We start from the raw sequence: 20,372 nt of genomic DNA on the forward strand, positions 1-20,372 counted from the left end.
AAGGCTCACGCCAGGACGGACATCTTGGCCAGCTTTCCCTTGTTTATGAGTTCCCTCGGGCAGCCTTGGAACCCCACCGCAGCCGGACGCGCTGGACTCCGGCAGCGTCGCCCGGCTTCACGCCAACCCAGAAACCCGGCGCGCCGGTCACAGCAAGTGCTTCCGGCGGTGCCGTCCCACTCTAAGCGGTCGCTCGATTTGGCAACTCTGGTGGCGCACACGGCTCGGTGGCCTGAGCCACACACTAACCTAGTTAGCTACCCACGAAGGTTGCCGTCGGTTTCTTGGACTTTTAGTCTCTCGACAAAAAAAAAAAGAAGGTGAGTGCCATTTATGTTTACTTGAATTCGATGCGGAATACTACGCTATCTCTCTAATCTCGCTTTTTAAAATTCTTCAGCTTTGGGGGACATCATTAGCGTCGTCGTTTAGTTTTACCACGCGGACCTAACTTAGTATCAATTGAAAATATGATTGTTTTTAGAAGATCATGACATAGTTGTATTTCGTCCAACGTGTATCTAGAATGGAGAGTACCCAGTACTCTCCGGAGAGGTCCGGCGCAGCCAAACCCGGAGCTGTAGCCGGTACAGCGTAGCGCTGGAAAATAAAAAAGCAAGAGCGAAAAAGTCAAAACCCAAATTTTCCTATGCGTGTATCATGTATCCGTTATGCATCAATATATGCTAAGGCGAAGGAGGAGAGCGTGCTTTTTTTTTTTTTTTTGGGGGGTTTTTTTTTTGTAAAAGATTGTACTCGGCCACAGGCCGGAGGAAAAGGACGAAATGCGTGGATGTGGTCGCCGGCTTGTCGAAGCAAATGATATATATGCGCCTTTTGGCGCAGACGAATGCAGAGAGAAATAAAATGAGTAGAAAAATCCACAAACGCGGCAGGAAAATGCCAGAGGACTGAGCCTGCTCAGCCTGTCTTTCGTCAAGTCGAGGTCGTAATGCCGCGTTGTCGTGAAGTAGATGTACAGGTGTATATGTCGTATTGAGAAGCGTTGGTTGTCGTACGCGTCCCACCGGCGTCCATAAAAAGACGGCGATGGGTGCAGTTCGTTTCTTTGGTCATATATTCGTCGCGTGTCTTGCAGCAGCAAGCTGAGAAGAGAGCCGCGAAGGGTTCGTCGAGTAGAGGAAGACGACCCAGTCGTGGAGGCGGAACGGGTTCAAAAGCTGGCCGAACCCTTGGCGACTCCAGCCCACGGCGCAAGACAGCACGTTTCACCTATAGCCCTTGGAGCTTGAGCGGTAGCTGCTGTAGCCCGAGTCGGAGTATGTGTGGTGATTGGCGGCGGCGGCCTGGCGGGAGGCGTGGGCGGAGCAAGCGTAGCCGACGAGGATGGTGCGCTTCTCGACGCCGTGGCCGCGGCGGCCGTAGGAGGGACAGCGGTCGACGGCGTGTTGGTAGTAGAGGCAGTGGCAGGCAGAGTACAGCTCGACGAGCTGGTAGCACATGCTGGGCAAGTTGTGAAGTAGGTTGAGCTGCCTGTCTAGTCTAGGGACCGGGAGTCGCTGAACGGGTCGCCACGAGAGAGCAGCGATATTTTATTTTTAGCACTGTATATCGAGCACAGCGTCTACAGTGCCAAGAAATTGTCGATTGTTTCTGTAGACTTTTGTATGTCTTTCGTGTCCAAGTAAGTCGTACCCAGTGCAAGAGAGTGGTGCACGACAGTGTTGAGAGGTCATAGATGTAGAACGGCAAGCAAGAGGGTAATGTTGATGTAGCAGAAGAACAAGAAGAAAAAAACAGAAGCGAAAGGAAAGTTTTGACTTTTTATCAAGAACGAGAGACGAGAGAGAGAGAGATGTATGTAGCGAGTGATTGCAGGCAGCACAGGCAGAAGAGGGCTCGGAAGAGACAGGGACTTTGTATCCTTATACCTGGGCCGGTAGCCTAAAGGGACATGGGTGTGGGCGATGGATGGGACGAAATGCTGGGAATACCCACTTACACACCACCAACACCACCACTAAAGAAGCAAGCGAAAAGGCCTACGATGCATGGGAGCTTGCGGGCTTGGGGGCTGGCGGGAAGATGGAGACGCCAAACAAAAAGCGGATGTGGAATTAGCCAGGTAGGCAGGCAGGCGTGTGGGAAGACAAAGGGCGTAGGGCACAGAACAGCAGGGGGGACAAGGCTGTGGGGTGAGCAATGGCGAGAAATAGCGTCTTCGAGCGGCGCGCAAGTACCGTGTAACTAGACATTAACTAGTACCTGGCTGGGGAGAAGAAGGTGTGTTGGTGTTGATGATGAGAAGGGGGTGTGCGTGACCGGTGACTAACTAGTGAGTTGGCGAGAGAAGCGCAGCCAAGCAAGATGAAGCCAGATTGGGCAATTGGGGATTTTTAGCTTGCTTTTATCCCCCGAATTCCCTGAATCTTCCCTGATCCGAACATGTGTGGTCGCCGGCCACGCTGGAGACTTCCTCGCCCGAGGTGGGCGCAGCCCGAAGACAGACGCCAGATAACTACAACTACACAGAGACGCTGCCTGGCGGCATTGAGAGGAGAAGGGAAAAGCAAAGAGTCATCCACCGCTGCTACGGGCGTCGACTGCCGGTTTGCTCCACGAACCCAGTTTTTGGGGGCCTAAATGGTTCAACGTGCAGCAGGGCTGAATTGATGTGTGGGACAGGCGGACAGGCGCGACAGGGGTGGTGTGTCTGGATGGAGACGGTCAAGGGCACGACGAGCTCTAGAGGACGGAATGGTATAGCTTGTTGGCGGTAGGACCAAGGTTTATGAGCATTGCATGTTTGACTAGAGAGTTGACTTGGCTGACCCGCGCATTGCAAACTGGGTTACTGGTACTTGGATAGTTGGCATTATACATGACTTGATGTTGATGGGAGTTGGGACAGTGGTAGCGGAGGGACATTGTGCTTGAACTTGAGCAAGCACAGTGCGGTGCGAGGAGCCTGGAATGCTTGGCAATTTTTTGTATGTTTCTTTTTTGATAGTCAATGTACAATGAATGCCGAATTGGACGCAGACAAGGCTTGTCGTGGACCTGATTTCTGCTGTCGCGGGGAGTCGAGTGGTAAGAGGAAAGCATTGTAGTGCAGTGTAGTGCGGTTACAGTGCAGTGCAGTGCAGTGCAGTGCAGTTCAGCAGACACTTCCCCTGTACCATCCGTCGTACAGCGGGTGAATCCCCTGCGATGCGGCATTGCAGGGCGTCGAGTCACCGAAAAGCCACCAGCACAGTCACTGTAGCACGCGCTGCGGCTCAGCCCAGGCAGCCACGTTGGTGTGGGCTCACGTGGACCGTCCACGCCCGCAGGCTCAGTCATCTTGACGTACCAGTAGGTACGTAAGGGTAGCCGTCCTAGGCATCCCCAGGCAGCCTCGTCCCGTTTGTCTGTTTGTCCCGTCACCATGCATCGCCAACGCCGTGCCCTTCTGCCACTGTCTGGCAGCATCCCCTTTTTCTTTCGTCCGACTCTTCTCTGCTTCAATGGGCTCGTTTCTTCAAATTGACTCATCACCGCCTCTCAATCGGCAATTCCACCGAACCGACCCGATGCCGTCATGCCTGCTATTAGCATGTACCAAGTCGTTATAGTCTCACAGCCTCCTCCCACAACTCCACTGCAGCCTCGCACCACAGACATGGACTGGGCCGCTCCGCCAACAGGATAGTTTGGCGGCGCCTCTCCTCTTATCCTGGGCGCATCGCGGTCCATGTTGCTCCATGGCAAAAAAGGCGCCAGATGAGCTTCCCGGCCCCCTAACCTAGGTAGTCTGACCGGGGTGACTCTTGTCCCAGGTTTCAGATGACCCTGCCACCATCAGACAAACATCCTTCTTCCTCTCCTTCATGCGACGCCCAGTCGATATTTAGATACGAACGCCATGGAAAGTCCTACAATCACCGTGACGCCTAGCTGCACACCTGGCTAGTAGGTGATGACAAGCGTGTCGTGTGCTGCGCGCTAGCCCGCCACCAGGCGGCCCATCCTTGCTTCGACCATCGGCCTATTCACTACTTGCCAACAGACTGACACGAGAAAACAGGGCAGGCCCCTGCATGCCGGAGAATAAATTTAGCAACAAGCGTCTTACACATAACCACAATCATAAGCAAATCGAGATGAGGCACGGCACGGACGGGTCGATGCCAAAGCACATCACGAGGCGTAATTTCCCCAGCCAGCACCGCAAGGATGTGCAGTATATACGGAGCACACAGCAAGGCATCCTGCATACTTCAAAAAGCAACTCTTCTTAACGGCCGACGGTCGAGCGTTAACCCGCCGCACTCCGGAACAAACCACATGAATCCCCCGATTGGCGTCGTATAGTGTTGTTGCCGAGCAAAGCTCGAGCCGCAAACAAACCAAAAAAACACAAGATGACAGAGTATACGCAAAACAACTGGTCGGCCTATCGCATGCAAGTCTGGGATTCTTACTGCATGTCTTAGACACCAGGCCTTGGGTCGCGATCGGCTGCCAAAAGCTGCCTAGTCTGGCCTTCCCGCATCATTACTCTGGGCCAGAGTGAGGATCAACGCCACCAAGAAAAAGAATCAAAAAGTCACCAGCACATGAGCTCTTTGTACTAGTGATGATCTCCTCGACACTAGAATAGGTTCTGGGGCGATGCTCGCCTGTGGAGTCGACGGGCGTTGTTCGCCCACCGGGCGTCACTACAACCTACCGTGCCTACGTATTGTTATTGAGCCACCGAGCGCACTGTACTGGCAGCATCGCGGTGGAGGCTGTCCCCAGCCCTGAGCGTTTGTGTTTGCCCAGTTTGGCAGTTTGCGTTTCGACAGTCATGACTGTCATTCCTTGGCATGCAGGCACATGCAGAGAGCCGTGGTTGCGCATCCGCACTCTCGCGCCGTTCGTTGCCGCATCTGCTCCCTGTGAGGCTGCTGCAGGACGCACCGCCTGCAGCAACTGTGGCCGTTCAGCTTCCCGCCCACCGAATACATGACACGCAAAAATATCCGAAACGGTGCCCGTGAAACACACCTATACCACCACGAATAGACACCGGGCGCTGTGACAGACCGCGGTGTGAAAGAGAGGTCCCTGCGTGCAGCTGCATATTTCGAGGCTGATGATTGAACAACGAGTGCTACTGCATTCCTGCAAGCCGCAACCCGCCCTGGCAGCTAAAGAGACGCCTTTCCACTTATTACTGGCATTCACAGGAGCAACACACAGAGAAGTGCCGAGGTCCAAAGCTGTGTTTCGAAACAGCACTTTTGCGCGAAAACTAGCAACTAGGCTCTGGCTCGTTGCCACTCTCTGAATGCCGTTGGGATTCGCATCCAATGGTCTCCAGACGTTGACGAAAATCAATGAACTCTCCGGCCGGCGGCCACCAGCTATAGAAGCTAAATTGTTACCGGAATAGGGCAAGCCCGAGGGACAAGTCTCCCGGATACTTGGGAACGCGCTCCAGCTTTCTCTCCGGGCGTTTCTCGTTAGCGGGCTCCGGGCCGCTTCCCCCGCTGGGGCGGCGGCGGCGTCGCCGGCCTTCTCCACCGGCGCCCGCCCGGGCGGGACGTGGCATTTCGCTGCTTCTGCCTCCCAAGTTGGGACGATGCTACTCTGAGACAATCTTCCGAGGGTAGTAAAAAGAGCAATCGAGTTTGTGGCAACTTTCCTGGGCATTTATTCTCGGAACCTGCAAAAGTCATGGCAGTTCGTGTCTTACACAGAAACTGCATCGTGCCTTCGCAGAGGTGACTTCCGTAGCGGGAGACCCAGCTGAAGCTGCTGCGCCTCAATAAGAAAAACGCAGTCACCGCCCATCACAGCCACCGCAGCACTTGCGCAGAGAAAGAATGAGCTCGCACCAAACAAGGAAAACGAAAGCCTCGGTTAAAAAGAATCTTATGGATAACATCATCTGCTATTAACAAAACATCTCCCGTTCGAGCATATTGGCTGCAGCAGGAGACATGCCCGTGGTTTACCGCAGTTCCTCTCGTTCACCTGCGTTTTCAGCACTACAAAGTCAAAGTGCCGAGGTCAGCAGGAATCAGGCCACGGGCACATGAACAGGGTCGTCTATTGACGGTTTAGTCCCCAATTTGCAACTCATCTCTTGTTACTACTATTGTTCTTCTTTCTATCATATAATAACAGTACAAACTCACAAAAAAAAAGCAATTATATGGGATATTCGGTCCGGTTCTCCAAAGTTTATGAAGCGCCAGTGTGGGTGGTGGTCAGCCTCGTCTTCAGCCTCGTCGCTGTCCCCGAGAGCCAGCCATGTAGTTGGCTCTCCACACATTCTGTAGGGGTCGCCATAGTACCTTGATGCACGTTTGAATGTTTGATTTCGTCATGGGGCAACTTTTTTGTTTTTGGTTCGTTCTTCTGAAACACAGACATGTGTAGAAATGAAGCAAGCAAAATGACACTGGAATAGGAAGGCCGGATGCAGCTATTCAGTACATTATTCCCAACTTCTTCATGTGATGGCCAGTTGACAAATGATGGCAGTGCAGCAGGTCAAGACGTGTCGGGAGGCCTCGAAAGAATTCATCTGCATGACAGAGGTACTTGTCTTTTTTTTTTTTTGCTGCCCGTCACTCTGATCCTCCTCGCCTTGCTATGCACCTATCAATGTCCCAAACTCTTGTCTTCAAATCTACTTATACACACGCATACACAATACAAGCGTGTACGACACGCGCACACACGCACACACACTCGAAAAACAGCACAGTCAGTTAATCATGCCCAACAGATTGAAATAAAATTAAAATTGAAAGCTACCGCCTCCATGATGCTTAATGATTTTGGGTATCCGCATGGGGTTGCTCCCCTTCAAAAGCAGTCCTTGCAAAAACGGCCATCAATTCAATCGGACCCCCTTGACCATGATGAATAAGACCCCAGTTTCCATGATTAAAATTGCAACAAAAAAACCAACAAGACCTGTCCCAGACGTCACTGCGATAAATGGACAAGTCTCGTGTACGTGTCAAACTTGCCACAAAAAAAATGCAGAATGGCCTCATAATCATCAAAACAAATGTAATGGCGCACTTTATCCCCTTCATGTAAGAGACTATAAATGATTCAAGCCTCGGACCGCCGGCTTGCCTTCTAGACTCGGCGGTTCATGGCTGCTGAAGCGCCTGCAGCGGCGAGATCAGGTTTTCCACTTGCTGATCGAGCTGTGATTCGTGGTAGCCCGCTAGATGAAGATGTCACACTGCCTGGCCCCGCGCTTGTGCGTCGGTTCAGGCTTGCCGCCGTGGCACCTGTCGCTCCAGAAACTCGTCTCGATGCTGCATTCATCGGCACGGAACCCTTGCTCGGACTGGGTACAGTGCGCAGCATGCCGAGACCCTTAGGAGGATCCGGCAAAGGTCTCGACATGGTTATGGTATTGTTTCGTTTGACCGGAGACGACTCTCTTGTCGGCATGCGAGGCACGGGAGCCATTTTCTGACCGGTAATGAATTCGTGACGAACAGCATCCTCGGGCTTCAGGCGGCGGTCAGGGTCCCAGCGCAGACAGCGTGCTAAAAAGTCGACAAAGGCCTCATCGTCGCACTTGAGCGCCTGTTGGAGCGTCTTGGAGGAAGGGCGTCTTCTGCGGCCCTTGGACGACACTGTCAAGCGAGGCTTGCCCATCGAGTCAAAGAAGAGTTTCTTGCGGGTGCTCTTCTCAATCAAATGCTTCTCGGGTGGACCAAAAACTTCCATGATGCAAGCAAGCTGTTCCTGCTCATTCTCGCCGGGGAAAATGGGTACACCAGTGAAGAGCTCAGCGAGGATGCAGCCGACACTCCACATGTCAATTGGCAAACCGTAAGTCATTCCCAAGATAACCTCTGGGGATCGGTAGAAACGAGATTGAATATAGGTATAAACCTTTTCGTTCTCAAAGCAGCTCGAGCCGAAATCGATGACCTTTAGTTCGGAATGCAAAGGATGCTTGAGCAGAATGTTCTCCGGCTTCAAATCGCAGTGGATAATCTTGCGCTGCTTGAGGAGAATCAAGGAGCTAAGGATCTGCTTGGTAAAGCGGCGAATGATTTTGAGAGAAAAGCCGCGGAACGAATGCGCCTTGATGAATTCGTAGAGGTTCATATCGAGCAGCTCAGTGGATATGCACAGATGCCCGCGAAAGTAGAAGCTCTGCGTAAAGTTGACCATGCTGTGCCTATCTTGAGGGTCCTGTTACATTCAGTCAGTTTATGTCAGATGGAGTGTGAGTGCCGAAAGTCTTACCCATTCGCGAAGCTTTTGCAAGATATTGACTTCTACCAGAGCTTGCTGGTGGAAGCGCTTCTTGTTACGGATGATTTTGATGGCTACTAGCTTTCCGAGCTTGTGGTCAATGCATCGCAGTACCTGTCCAAAACTACCTTTTCCCAGGATATCTACAATCTCATAGCGGTATGCTAGGTGGTCGCCGGCTATAATGGTGTAATCACCGCGGTCATCGTCATAGCCGAAATTCGGGGCATCCGACTGCAAGTCGCCCACGACTTTACGAGCGCTTTGCGTACCGCAAAAGTAAATATCGTTATAGTCAATAATCTCGCCTCGTTCGTAAATATTGAGCATGGCGATACGGATGGCTTCCTGAGGACCCACACGCTCCTTCGGAGTCGCCCTCTTCTTGAGAGCATCTAAAGTTCGAGCGGCAATGTCAGTCTCCTTGCGTCGGGAACCCATCTTGCGCATCTCATCGTTGGCTGCCAAATCATCCTTGTCGAGTTCGTTTGCGCTGTAGGCGCCTGCCTGTCGCAAGGTCGTCGATGAGCTCTTTGGTTTCAGGGACTTGGACGTGGCAGAATTTTTGATTCGGCTGAGAGGCATCGTGTTGGAGTCACCAGTCTCCTTGCGACTGCCCCAGGATTCGCTTTTCGAGTGGGGTAGCATTGTCAGGCTTTGAGCAGAACTCTTTCGTGTTCGCTGCTCGTTAGAAGTGTTTATGGCAGCCGACATCGTTGGGCTACGGGTTTTGGCATTGTACAGGTTGTTTGTCGTGGCTGACATCGGCAGGCGGGGTACTGCATCCTGCGAAGACTTATCACCGGTATCGTGAGCATCGCCGTGGTTCTTGGATGCGCTGCGTTTCCAAGACATGCTCAATTTACGTCGAAGTGAGCTCATGGACGAAGGTGTAGGCGGTTCATCAGGAGTGGGCGCCGGCGCCGGCGACTTTGGTACATGTTTGCTGGTATCAATCGACTTGGCGCTCGGCTTCTTCGAGGGCCTGTTCTCGGTAAAGTTGCCAGTGACGGTAGCGTAGTCACCGCTGGCCTTGGTTCGCTTGTGTCCATCAAAATCGAAGCCGCCCTTGGGAAGAGATGATGAAAGGTAGGGTGACATGCTGTACTTGTGGCTACTAGGCTCCTGGATAATGATCGACGACGAATCGGACGAACCCGCATCGGGGGGAGACACGTTCTTTCGGTGGCTGTGATGTACAGTGCTGCTGCTTCTCAGCGCTGGCAATTCCATGGTATCATCGTAGCGGTTCTGGAAAAAAGAACTCTTGGAGGCAGTCATGGGAGTCGTCGGGGTCTTGGGGACCTGTCGACTAGGCGGTGGGCTACTCGGAGGCTCCTTGACAGGCTGATCCTGCAGGGCGGCGACTTTGGCGGCGGTCGGAATGCTCAGAGGGGCAAGATTGAGAGGCGGGAGAGTTAGGGGCTGCAAATGCTTTCTGGATTGGCTTGCCTGCTTCTCCTCTTTATTGGATGTGGCAATTGTGCTCTTTCGGGCACTGGGACGGCGCTTGGGCTTTGCAGGTTCGGGCATTGCAGGCAATGAAATACTGCCCGTCGAGTTGCTATGTATGCTGAGGGTTTCCACAGAGCCGAGGGCGGACCGCTTCTTGTCCATAAAGTATGGACCAGCCGGCGCATTGTCTTTGGGCGACTCGTACACCTTAGGAATGGCGGGCACCGGGGGAACATCTTCATCAGCTTCGTTCTGACTAGAATTGTTCTGAGAAATGCCACCATTTTTGGGTGCCGGCAGGCGCGAATTCGAAGTCGATGCCTGGTTGCGTAGATGCGTGGAGCCAGTCGATGGCTGAGTGATGGTGAAACTGCTGGCGGAGCCAACCGAAAGGCCAGAGGCATGCGATTTTCGGGTGTGATCTGGAGTGGTACGAGCGGAGGACGGCGTGAGCGATGGTTTCCTTGGATTGATCAAGGGCGATCCCGAGTTCGATCTATTGTCCATCGATACTGGCGGTGGGGGTGGCATGCTGCTAGGTTGGCTCATTGGCTGCGGCGGCGGGGGCATCATGGACATGCGCTTCATACGGCGAGTGTCTGTAGGGCTGATGGTTCTCGCTCCCAAGCCACTGGCGTGAGATGAGTGGCCGGTGCCGGGCATCATAGAAGCTCTCTTGTTGACGGCCGAGGACGCGCTGAGGCCGCCACGATTGTTGCTGTTGAGACGTGGCGAGCGAGCGGCCAGCGACAGACGGTTCGATTCAACACCATAAGCACTGAGGCCTGGCTGGGCAACGCGCGGGGGAGGTTGGACAGATTTGGCCTTGGAGGCTCGGGAGGTGTTGAATGGCCTGGTCGAATCGGAACCATCGATCGAAGTCCTAGTCGAATCCGAACCAGCACGATCGGAGATGATGCTCGGCCGTCGACGCTGGGCACTAGAGTATGTGTCCGAGTCAACCAGAATACCAGGGCCTACCGATTTGCGAGGCGCCTTGGCGGCCGTGCTGACATTGGAGACGGGGGGGTACTGGCTCTGGCGGCGGGCGCGGACTGGGGCAGGAGCCGTGAGGCCTTCTCCAGATGATGACCATGACGAGGCGATTGAGGATGTGCTGGGCTGCCGACCAGAAGGGTTGGGTTTCCCGATTATGGAGCCAGAGCGTCCCGCGCGTGTAGCCGTTGTCGTTGTCGCCGAGGGAACGGAGCCTCGATTGCTGCCAGTGGCCATCTGCGCCGAGCTCGTCTTGTCCGAGGATTTGGCAGCAGGCTTGCCCTTGTGGTCGAGGATGCTACCAGTTCCTGTGGGGGAGGGAAACTGGGTGAGTTTGAAGTCGGTCGACGCGGATTCGATACTAGCGTGAAGGTCGTCGAAGCTGACAGAGGGGAGGAAGTCGTAAGAGCCAGAGGACTGGCGTGCAGCATCGCCGTTTCGATTAAACGAAAAGTGCGAGTGGCTAGAGGACGCGCTGAGCATTGGTGCGTTGCACACCGGGTTGGTGCCTGCGGTCGAGTTGGTCGAAGAGAGATTGGAAGCGGATTGGGGGCTAGAAATAGGATTCACGTTAGCTGCAGGCATGGGAGAAAGCAGTCGTTGGTTGTGCGATGGCGTACAGTCTGGTGGGAGAGGATTCCCGCCCTCGAGGCCCAGCTGTCCGGCTTCCTCTCAAGGTCATAGAGCCGACGACAGCAAGGCAAGGAAGGACCGAGGAAGAAAAAAAGGCGAGACGGCGGATTGGTGCTCACGGCGAGCCAGCGTCTCAGGGGCCTCAGTCCGATCGGGGAGCTGAGTGCATTCGAAAGGCTACCTCATCCCGAAGCTGATGGGGTCCTATGGGCAAGAAAAAAGGCAGGGACAAGATAGGAGGTGTGACGAGGAGGCGAAAGCGAGGCGACGTCGAGGACAAAGAAGGGGAGTAAAAGCTGCAGCGGGCAGCAGCGGGCAGGTGACGGGCAGGAAGCTGCCTAGGAGAGAATCACGGACCAAGCGAGTCGAGCTTGGGGTTGAAGAGAGAAGATAGGAGAGAGCCAAAGGCGGCGTTTCAAGCCAGCTCTTGGTTGTTTTTCGAGATGAGGGATGCGGAGGTTGAGACCCACTGGAGGGGCCCTGGGACGGTGACAACAGCAGTAGTAATTAGAACGGCATCCCACGTTGGGAATTCGGAATTAAAAATAGCCGTCCAATGACTGAAAATGGAAATCGATTCGTTCGTAGTGGTTCTGCGTTTTCTGGCATATTTTCTCGCAATGCAATGTGTAGCAGCGCGACATTAGCTCTCATCTGGTTGCTGCATCGTTGTCAGCCTGTCACTCGCACGAGCGCTGCAGCATGCGCTAGTTAGTGACCTGACCCAGCAGCGCGCAGTTGACAGGCACCAGCTGCCAGTGTAAACCTTGACGCGCCACACAGGCGGTCAGCGGGCAAAACGGCGGCCTTGCAACTGGCTACAGCGGGCCTGCCTTGCTGTCTATGTAGGTACTGCTAAGTTGGCACTTGCAGGTACCGGCTACTTGCGGGGCATGCATCCTTCACTCACGGCCCGGCGCGAGGCGGCACAGACCCTTGGTACAGGTACAAGCCTCAAGCAGCCAGACAATCGTATGCAGTTTGATCCCAGCTGCGTTCTTAAATACTTGCTAGAAACTGTCGTCCTTTGTTTTTTCTTGTTAATATCGGCATCCAGGACCACAGCAACCACAAAATAACAAAGGCATCGTCCCATCCCTCCTCCACGCGCCAGCTCCTGCTGCTGCCCGCCACGGCTTCAGTGGGTGCGCCGCTAAACCAGGAGCTAGCCTTCCGGCCCGCTAAAAATTCAGGGTACCTCCATCTGCCAGCCAATCTCGCCACCATCGGCTGGTGCCTCGGGGCTCATGTCCTTCTCCAACCACCGCTAATAATGACGGCCGATGGGCCAGGAGGAGCGCCAAAATACTTATGAAAGTGGCCCAGCAATCATCAGACCGCAATAAACACCAGGCTAAAACTTGATTCAACATTAAAAAACAATAAACAAAACAGTGAGCCCGCACGCGGCCAGACTACTCGTTGTTGTCGTGCTTCCCCCCAAAATGTGGCGCGCCAATCAAGCCCCGGAAAAGGAGCCATGTCAGGGGCACAGGGGCTCCGGCCGACCTGCATTGCCGTAATAGCAGGCGGAATTATTACCACTGAGGCTAGTTGGCTATATCAGCGGCCTTTCTGTTGATGATCGGCAAGATGTTCGACCTGGCAGGGGAAAGGTGACCCTTTTTCATTGTCCATCGCGATACCGGTAGGAGCCTGGCTTCTGCAGCCTCGCGTTGTTGATATTGCGGCCAGAGAGAGCTCTCACAGCAAGCAGTGATGACAATTGGTCCCTACCTACATAACTTAATACGGAACAATTGTGCGGGCTTCTAAGCTCGTTAGTGGCCGCAAACAAATCCATGATGCACGCACTGTCATAGTGCTGCAGGCTTAAGAGAAGAGAGATTGCACAGCAAGTTGTTATTCTATTTTAGTCTTTTGCAACGTCATTTCATTTTATTACGTGGACGGCAGCGCGATGTCGTCGCGTTATATACCACGCCTCACACGGTGATACAGGACCCATTAGGTGGATGGGTGCCCTTTGCAGCTTTGAAACGTGGACCCAGCTGTCGCCATCCGCCACCGAGACCGGCTTTAACAGCCCTGCCATCGAAATCTGCATAATACAAGTAAACGGGCAATTCATGCCGTCTGATTCCATTGCCAGTTTTGTGGCGACCTTTACCCCCACCAACCCCAGTGCACGAATAGCCTACTTGTCTACCTACACACAAGCCGTGGATCACCTTGTAATTCACTCTTCGTTCTGCCTACCCGGGACCCGAGTTAAAATCTCCGATCGAAACAAACACATGACATTGCCTTTCTAGGTGGACAAGAAACCTCGCTACGTGAAGTTTTGCGAAACTCGGAAAGTAGCTTTATTCATCGAGACTGGTTCAGCAATCATTTAAGAACTATGAGACACAAAATCGCAGTCGGCCTAAAAGCCTCTCACTCTAAATTTCATCACAAAAACAATCCGCAGCTCCGAGGATACGCCTGTCCTGAAAAGTCATTCCGACGCTGCTCAAACGACTGGCTCGGCGTCTTAATCGTCAGGTTAAACGCCGACGGTCCCTGCCAGTTGCCCGCCACGCTGCGCAGCGGGTACCACGCGCCCCGGACCAAGTCCACGTCCGCACACTTGAGCCCGTTGAGGTAGTTGCCGCCCGTCGACACGACCAGCGGCTTGACGCGCGTGTCGGTCGCGCCGTCGACGCAGCTAAACGCGTTGCCGTGGCCGAAGAAGACGTCATTCTCATTGTCCGCCGTCGTGCACAGCGAGTGGCGGCCCGTCTCCGCGGCGCGGTAGAAGCCCGAGTACACGAGGGTGAAGTTGTTGGCGTCGACGCTGATGCCGCCGTTGGTGAGCTTGGTCCAGCCGACGGCGTACCACGCGCTCGGGAACTGCGCGCTGGGGTACACCTTGCGGAGGTTGGGGGGCGGGCCCGTGTCCTGCGGGAAGAAGGCGACGTTGGTGAGGGAGGAGACGAGCGGGCGTAGCTTCTGCGTGATGTAGTAGGACCAGGGGAGGCCGTCCTGGCGGCTGTATCCGGTGAAGGGGTTGGGGTAGTAGTCAATGTTGAGGCCGGCGGCGGCACAGGCGGGCTTGATGGCAGGGCATGGGCCGCCGGGTGTTGGGACTGGGATGGTGGTGGTGGTGGTGGAATATGTGCTAGAAGAGGTTGTGCGGGTAGAGGTTTTGCTAGACGAGGTCGTATCAGAGGTGGTTGTGCGAGAAGAGGTCTTGCTAGATGAGGTGGTGTCAGAGGTGGTTGTGCGGGAAGAGGTCTTGCTTGACGATGTCGTGTCAGAGGTTGTGCGGGAAGAAGTCTTGCTGGACGAGGTGGTATCAGAGGTGGTTGTGCGGGAAGAAGTCTTGCTGGACGAGGTGGTATCAGAGGTGGTTGTGCGGGAAGAAGTCTTGCTAGACGAGGTCGTGCTAGACGATGCTGTGCTAGAAGTGGTCGTGCTAGAGGTGGTCGTGGGAATAGATGTCGTTGAGGTAGATGTGATCGTGCTCGAGGTGGTAGTTTGGGTAGATGTTGTTGTTGTTGTTGTCGTTGGAACAGTCGTGGTGGTTGAGGAAGAGGTGGGCTCCGAAGTGGAAGAAGACGTGGTTGAAGACGAGGTAGGCTCAGTGGTAGACTCGGTGGTGGAGGAGGTAGTGGAAGACGAGGTTGGCTCAGTGGTAGAGGAAGTGGTAGAAGAGATGGTAGAGGACGAGGTGGGCTCGGTGTAAGAAGACGAGGTAGTTGAGGAAGACCCAGTGCTTGACTCGGTAGTAGAAGAAGTTGTCGAAGAAGACGTTGGCTTAGTGGTAGAAGAGGTGGTAGTTTGGGTGGATGTTGTTGTTGGAACAGACGTGGTGGTTGAGGAAGAGGTAGGCACAGTGGTAGAAGATGTGGTTGTCGAAGAGGTAGGCTCAGTGGTAGACGACTTGGTCGAGGAAGAGGTAGGCACAGTGGTAGAAGATGTGGTTGTCGAAGAGGTAGGCTCAGTGGTAGACGACTTGGTCGAGGAAGAGGTAGGCACAGTGGTAGAAGATGTGGTTGTCGAAGAGGTAGGCTCAGTGGTAGACGACTTGGTCGAGGAAGAGGTAGGCACAGTGGTAGAAGATGTGGTTGTCGAAGAGGTAGGCTCAGTGGTAGACGACTTGGTCGAGGAAGAGGTAGGCACAGTAGTAGAAGATGTGGTCGAAGAAGAGGTAGGCTTAGTGGTAGACGACTTAGTCGAGGAAGAAGTAGGCTCAGTGTAAGACGACGAAGTTGAGGAAGAGGTAGGAACAGTGGAAGAGGAGGTGGTCGAGGATGAGGTAGGAACAGTAGTAGACGACGTAGTCGAGGATGAGGTAGGCTCAGTGGAAGAGGAGGTGGTCGAGGACGAGGTAGGCACAGTAGACGATGTGGTCGAGGAAGAGGTAGACTCAGTGTAAGAGGATGTAGTCGAGGAAGACGTAGGTATCCGAGTGGTAGTTGAACTCGTAGAGGATGAGGTAGGTCCCCGAGTAGTAGAAGACGTGGTAGAGGAAGAAGTAGGCTTGGTGCTGGAAGACGTGGTTGGGGGAGCCGTTGAGCTTGTCGAAGAAGACGAGGTGCAATCACTGATCAGAGGGATCTGCACAATAACTGTTGTACCGCCGCATACTGTGATGGTCGTTGCTGTCGGATAAACCCCGACCCAGGGTATGGTGATGGTAGTGATGGGATGCGGCCTGCGAGCTTCATGCTCTCCGCGGACGGCATTGAGACCTGGATGATGCAGGTCCAATGCGGCAGCACAAAGGGACAAGGACGCAAAAGCGAATATCGTAGCAAGACGGATAACGGCCATTTTGGAAGAGATGATAGTTGCCTGCTTCTCAGAAAGAAGTCGTGTAAGTCGGAAGACTTGAGCTGGACTTTATACTTTTTCTTTTTTCCACGTGGCGTTATCTTGGCCGCAATTGCAGATCAATTGCTTATAGAGAAGGTAGTAGTATAGAGCGTCTTCTATGATGAGACATGCATGCACTGTTCTATATTACGTGCATGGAATTTGCTTAATAGTCTGCATACACGGGCACCTAGACCTCTCAGCCCCATGCATGCCGTGATGTCTGCAGCAGCTGGGTAAGGTTCAGCTGTCTTCAGCTCATCAGCCAAAGAAGCCACCGGGAAATACTCTCCGTTTGCCTCGATACGGTCATGGCCCCCAAGATGCCCGTTTATCGATTCCTCAAGAGAGGTGCGATTGAGTGGACTTTTCAATTTGCATTTGGGGGCTACGCCAGTTCCGCGGGTGTGGCTTGTGAGGCTGGAGCATCGATCTTGAACGCTACGTTGCACTACAACTTGAGCTGACTTTTCCAGACGAAAACAGAATTTTGCCTTGAGGGAATAAAGAATACGGGCAAGACCAAGATTCTTTTCTTCATTTTTAAATTTGCGTTTTTTTTTCATGGTGAGCAATCTTTGCCACCAAGCCCAATCCCCAGACGGCACACGGCGCAACGCCCAACAAACCCCACCGGCTCTGGGGTAGCAGCGGGCCAGTGCCGTCCGCCGCCCGCCTCGGCATGTCGGCATAACGTCACATGCCCTCTTCATCCATCGCAAACGTCGACGGCTAGCCAGGGCGTCACCTTTGACATTTCAACACCCAGCCACGCGCACTCATCTCTCGACGTGAGACGCGCAAACATCATGTCCGACACCAAAAACGCACCCGCCGCCGACGATGCGACGCCCACGCAGCGATACGGTCTGTTTGGCGGGCTCGCCGCGCTCCGCGAAAAAGCCAACATTCAAGACCGTCTAGTCGAGAGGTTTGCGCACCACCCGCCAAACCTCCACCACCTTCACCACTCGCTAACAAACACTGTAGGCTGCTCGCGCAGGTCATCCCCGCCGAGGATGGCGAGGTCAGCTTCACGCTCGACGAGTCCGTCGCGCACGCCCACCGCGCGCCCGAGTTCAGCCTCGGCACCATGTCGTACAACTTTCGGCGCTTCAACGCCCGCGCCGGCGTGCTCTTCAAGCTCCAGGACCTCAGCGAGTCGCTGCTCGAGTGGCAGAAGCCCACGCAGACGCTCTCCCTCCTCGCCGTCTACACCTTTGTCTGCCTCGACCCGCACCTCGTCGTCGTGCTGCCGCTCGTGCTGCTCGTCCTCGCCGTGCTCATCCCGAGCTTCATGGCGCGGCACCCGGCGCCCCCGCGCGGCACCCTCTCCAGCGAGCAGGGAGTCGGCTACTCGGCCGCCGGCCCGCCCCTCGCGCCCCCCGTCACCGTCACGCCCGTGCGCGAGCTCAGCCGCGACTTTGTCAAGAACATGCGCCGGCTGCAGAACCAGATGGGCGGCTTCGTCCACGCGCACGACCTCGTCGTCGAAAAGGTCCTGCCCCTGACAAACTTTGGCGACGAGGCCCTCTCCTCGGCCGTCTTCCTCGGCGCCGTCGTCGGCATCTTGGTCACCATGACGACGGCGCACCTCGTCCCCTGGCGCTTCGTCCTCCTCGGCGGCGGCTGGGCGCACATCTGCTCCGCGCACCCCTACGCGATCCAGCTCGTCGCGGACCTCAAGGCCGGCAAGTTTGGCGACCTCGCCGCCGCGGGCATGGGCAAGGTCGCCGCCGAGGCCAAGGAGGGCGGCGACAAGGCCAAGTCGTTTGCCGACCGGTGGATCGCGTCCGACATGATCCTCGACACGGCGCCCGAGACGCGCGAGGTGGAAATCTTTGAGCTGCAGCGCAAGACGCGCCCCGGCGAGTGGGAGCCGTGGGTCTTTTGCCCCTCGCCGTACGACCCGCTGTCGGCGCCGCGCATCGCCGGCGACCGCCCCGGCGGCACGCGCTTCTTCGAGGACGTCGCGCCGCCCGACGGCTGGGAGTGGAGCGAGAAGAAGTGGGCGCTCGACCTCTGGAGCCGCGAGTGGGTGGAGGAGCGCATCATCACGAGCGTCGAGGTCGAGACCGAGGGCGAGCGCTGGGTCTACGACATGTACGACGAGGACGAGGACGTGCTGCGCCGGTCGCGCGTCGTCGAGCACCCGGACGCCGAGGCCGCCAAGAACGTCTCCCACACGAGCTGGGAGGAGGGCGAGGACGGGAATGGGTTGAAGGGCGAGTGGAGGAGGAGACGCTGGGTGAGGCTGGTCAAGCGCAAGACTAGCCTGGTGGACTATGCGTGAGTGCTGGGGGGCTTCTGCTGCGTGAGCAGAACTGTATATATAGAGGAAAGCAAAACAATGACTTATGACGAATCTATTGTGTAAATATTGACAGATGGAATAAACTTTCATTATACGAGTCTATTGTGTAACTTTTAGCAGATGGAATCAACTTTCATTATTAAAGAGTGGAAAATGTCCTGGTATAAGTGTTCCGAGTAAATGCTCGCTATATGCTCTCAAACTCGTCCTGTCCTCGCGTGAATACTACAAATATGCCAACAACATTCTCATTCCACAACCATCTTGTCCAGGATGGCCAGAATACCATCCGTCTTGCCGCGCCCGCCGTCCAGCTCCAGCGCCATCTTCCTCGCGCGCTCAATCAGCGTCGCCAACACCTGATTCGTGTAGGCGAAGCTGCCCGTGCTCTCCATGTACGCGACGGCGTAGCGCTTGACCTGGATGTCCGTCGTCTTTTGCTTGAGGATGTTGACGAGTTGCAGGTCCTCCGGGTTGGAGCGGATGCTGTGGATGACGGGAAACGAAAACTTGCCCTCCGTCAGGTCCTCGCACATGCCCTTGTGCTGCGAGTACTCGTCCGACTTTAAGTTGACGTAGTCGTCGCGGATTTGAAAGATGAGGCCGACGAGGTTGACGAGCGGCACGCAGTCGAGCGGCGGGCTGCTGCTGCCGCCCACGGACGACGAGGACGACTCGGCCTGCATGAGCTTGATGCCGAGGCGGAAGAGCCCGCCGGTCTTGTTGCCGACCATTTCCAGGTAGTCGTCCTCGGAGGGGCACGTGAGGGTGTCGCGCCAGAAGAGGTCCATGCCCTGGCCGCGGTGCAGGTTGACGAGCTCCTCGGCGAACGTGGCCAGCACCTGCTGGTTGTTGAGGGTGAGCAGCTCCTGCAGGGCGGCAAAGTAGATGTAGTTGGCCGAGTTGATGGTCTGGGCGACGCCAAAGATGTGGTGCGCGACGGGGAATCCGCGGCGCAGCTCCGAGTTGTCCTGGACGTCGTCGACGAGCAGCGACGACTCGTGCAGCATGCCGACGACGCGGGTGATGACCTCGAGGCTCGCGGGCGGCACCTCCAGCCACGCGTTGAAGGCGGCGATGAGCTGCGAGCGAATGTCCTTACCCGGGTGGCTGATGGTGTAGTTGAAGGGCCCACGCACGATGCGCTCCTTGTCGGCGGTCCAGGAGCGCGGCGGCGTGAAGTTGAGGTCCGCCGTGGCGTACCGCGACGGGTCCGAGGCGACGGTAGGCGAGAGCTGGTGCTGCATGATGGCCGAGGAGCTCTGCCGGGTCGGCGACTTGAAAGACGAGGGTGCAGCGCCGGCGCTGAGTGCAGAGGGCCGGCGGCGGTGCTGTTGGTGGTCCTCGGGGAAGCTGCTGCCGGACCTGGGCGAGGGGACCGGCGAGACGGCAATGGAGGAGAGGGTGGAAGCGGGTGGCTGCGGCGTCTGCTGCTGCTGCTGTTGCTGTCCGTACGATATCCGCGCGCTGCCGTTGCTAGAGGTGCGAGGGGGGATCGCCGCGGGCAGTGAGAACGAATTTGAGGACGTGCGGGCGCCTGATGTCGTCGGCGTTGGCGTCGTCTGTGTGGGGTTGGTGGTGTCGTCTGGCGATTCCACAGCTGCACTCTTGGCCGGACCCATCTTCCGCTAGATTGAGAGAGATGGGGGGAGTTCTGACGAATATATATGAAACAAAAAAAAATGTAGATCTTGTGTCCAACGAGGGAGAAGCGCGAACTCGTCGGGTTTCGAGGCGCTTCGGAGTAGTTCCACCCACGAGCACACTTGCTGAGGATACGAACAGGCAGCGATATTTCACTTGGCGTCACGCGGGGGAGGAGTAGGTAGTGCCGGCGTAGCCGATGACGTGTTCTGGTGCCGAAAGAAGATGCCGAGCGGTGTTGTTGATCGGTTTCCTCGGATAGATGAGCAACACGTTT

The 20,372-nt window shown here is 55.4% G+C and overlaps 5 protein-coding genes across 6 annotated transcripts; 1 reads left to right on the top strand and 4 right to left on the bottom strand.

The window, feature by feature from the left end:
- Positions 1 to 1,229: 1,229 nt before the first annotated feature.
- LMH87_007812 (uncharacterized protein) lies at positions 1,230 to 1,463 on the bottom strand (the record flags this gene model as incomplete). The annotated part of the gene is made up of 1 exon (XM_056199801.1): positions 1,230 to 1,463. One exon carries the CDS (start codon positions 1,461 to 1,463, stop codon positions 1,230 to 1,232), a length of 234 nt encoding a protein of 77 aa, XP_056057679.1.
- A 5,623-nt stretch (positions 1,464 to 7,086) lies between these two features.
- LMH87_007813 (uncharacterized protein) lies at positions 7,087 to 11,362 on the bottom strand (the record flags this gene model as incomplete). The annotated part of the gene is made up of 3 exons (XM_056199813.1): positions 7,087 to 8,166; positions 8,221 to 11,233; positions 11,301 to 11,362. The coding sequence occupies 3 exons, from the start codon at positions 11,360 to 11,362 to the stop codon at positions 7,087 to 7,089; spliced, it is 4,155 nt and encodes a 1,384-aa protein (XP_056057680.1).
- Positions 11,363 to 13,728: 2,366 nt separating this feature from the next.
- On the bottom strand, positions 13,729 to 16,095 carry LMH87_007814 (uncharacterized protein; the record flags this gene model as incomplete). The annotated part of the gene is made up of 1 exon (XM_056199824.1): positions 13,729 to 16,095. The coding sequence occupies one exon, from the start codon at positions 16,093 to 16,095 to the stop codon at positions 13,729 to 13,731; it is 2,367 nt and encodes a 788-aa protein (XP_056057681.1).
- Positions 16,096 to 16,946: 851 nt separating this feature from the next.
- On the top strand, positions 16,947 to 18,430 carry LMH87_007815 (uncharacterized protein; the record flags this gene model as incomplete). Its single annotated transcript, XM_056199835.1, has 2 exons — positions 16,947 to 17,068; positions 17,128 to 18,430. The coding sequence occupies 2 exons, from the start codon at positions 16,947 to 16,949 to the stop codon at positions 18,428 to 18,430; spliced, it is 1,425 nt and encodes a 474-aa protein (XP_056057682.1).
- A 269-nt stretch (positions 18,431 to 18,699) lies between these two features.
- Positions 18,700 to 20,073, bottom strand: LMH87_007816 (uncharacterized protein; the record flags this gene model as incomplete). Of its 2 annotated transcripts, none has more annotated exons than XM_056199849.1 (1): positions 18,700 to 20,073. In XM_056199849.1, one exon carries the CDS (start codon positions 20,071 to 20,073, stop codon positions 18,700 to 18,702), a length of 1,374 nt encoding a protein of 457 aa, XP_056057684.1. The 2 variants fall into 2 exon arrangements, with proteins under 2 accessions (XP_056057684.1, XP_056057683.1); XM_056199848.1 differs by having other exon boundaries at positions 18,700 to 19,242.
- Positions 20,074 to 20,372: the final 299 nt, after the last annotated feature.

This window comes from Akanthomyces muscarius, assembly GCF_028009165.1.
Source record: "Akanthomyces muscarius strain Ve6 chromosome Unknown contig_15, whole genome shotgun sequence".
Classification (NCBI taxonomy): domain Eukaryota; kingdom Fungi; phylum Ascomycota; class Sordariomycetes; order Hypocreales; family Cordycipitaceae; genus Akanthomyces; species Akanthomyces muscarius.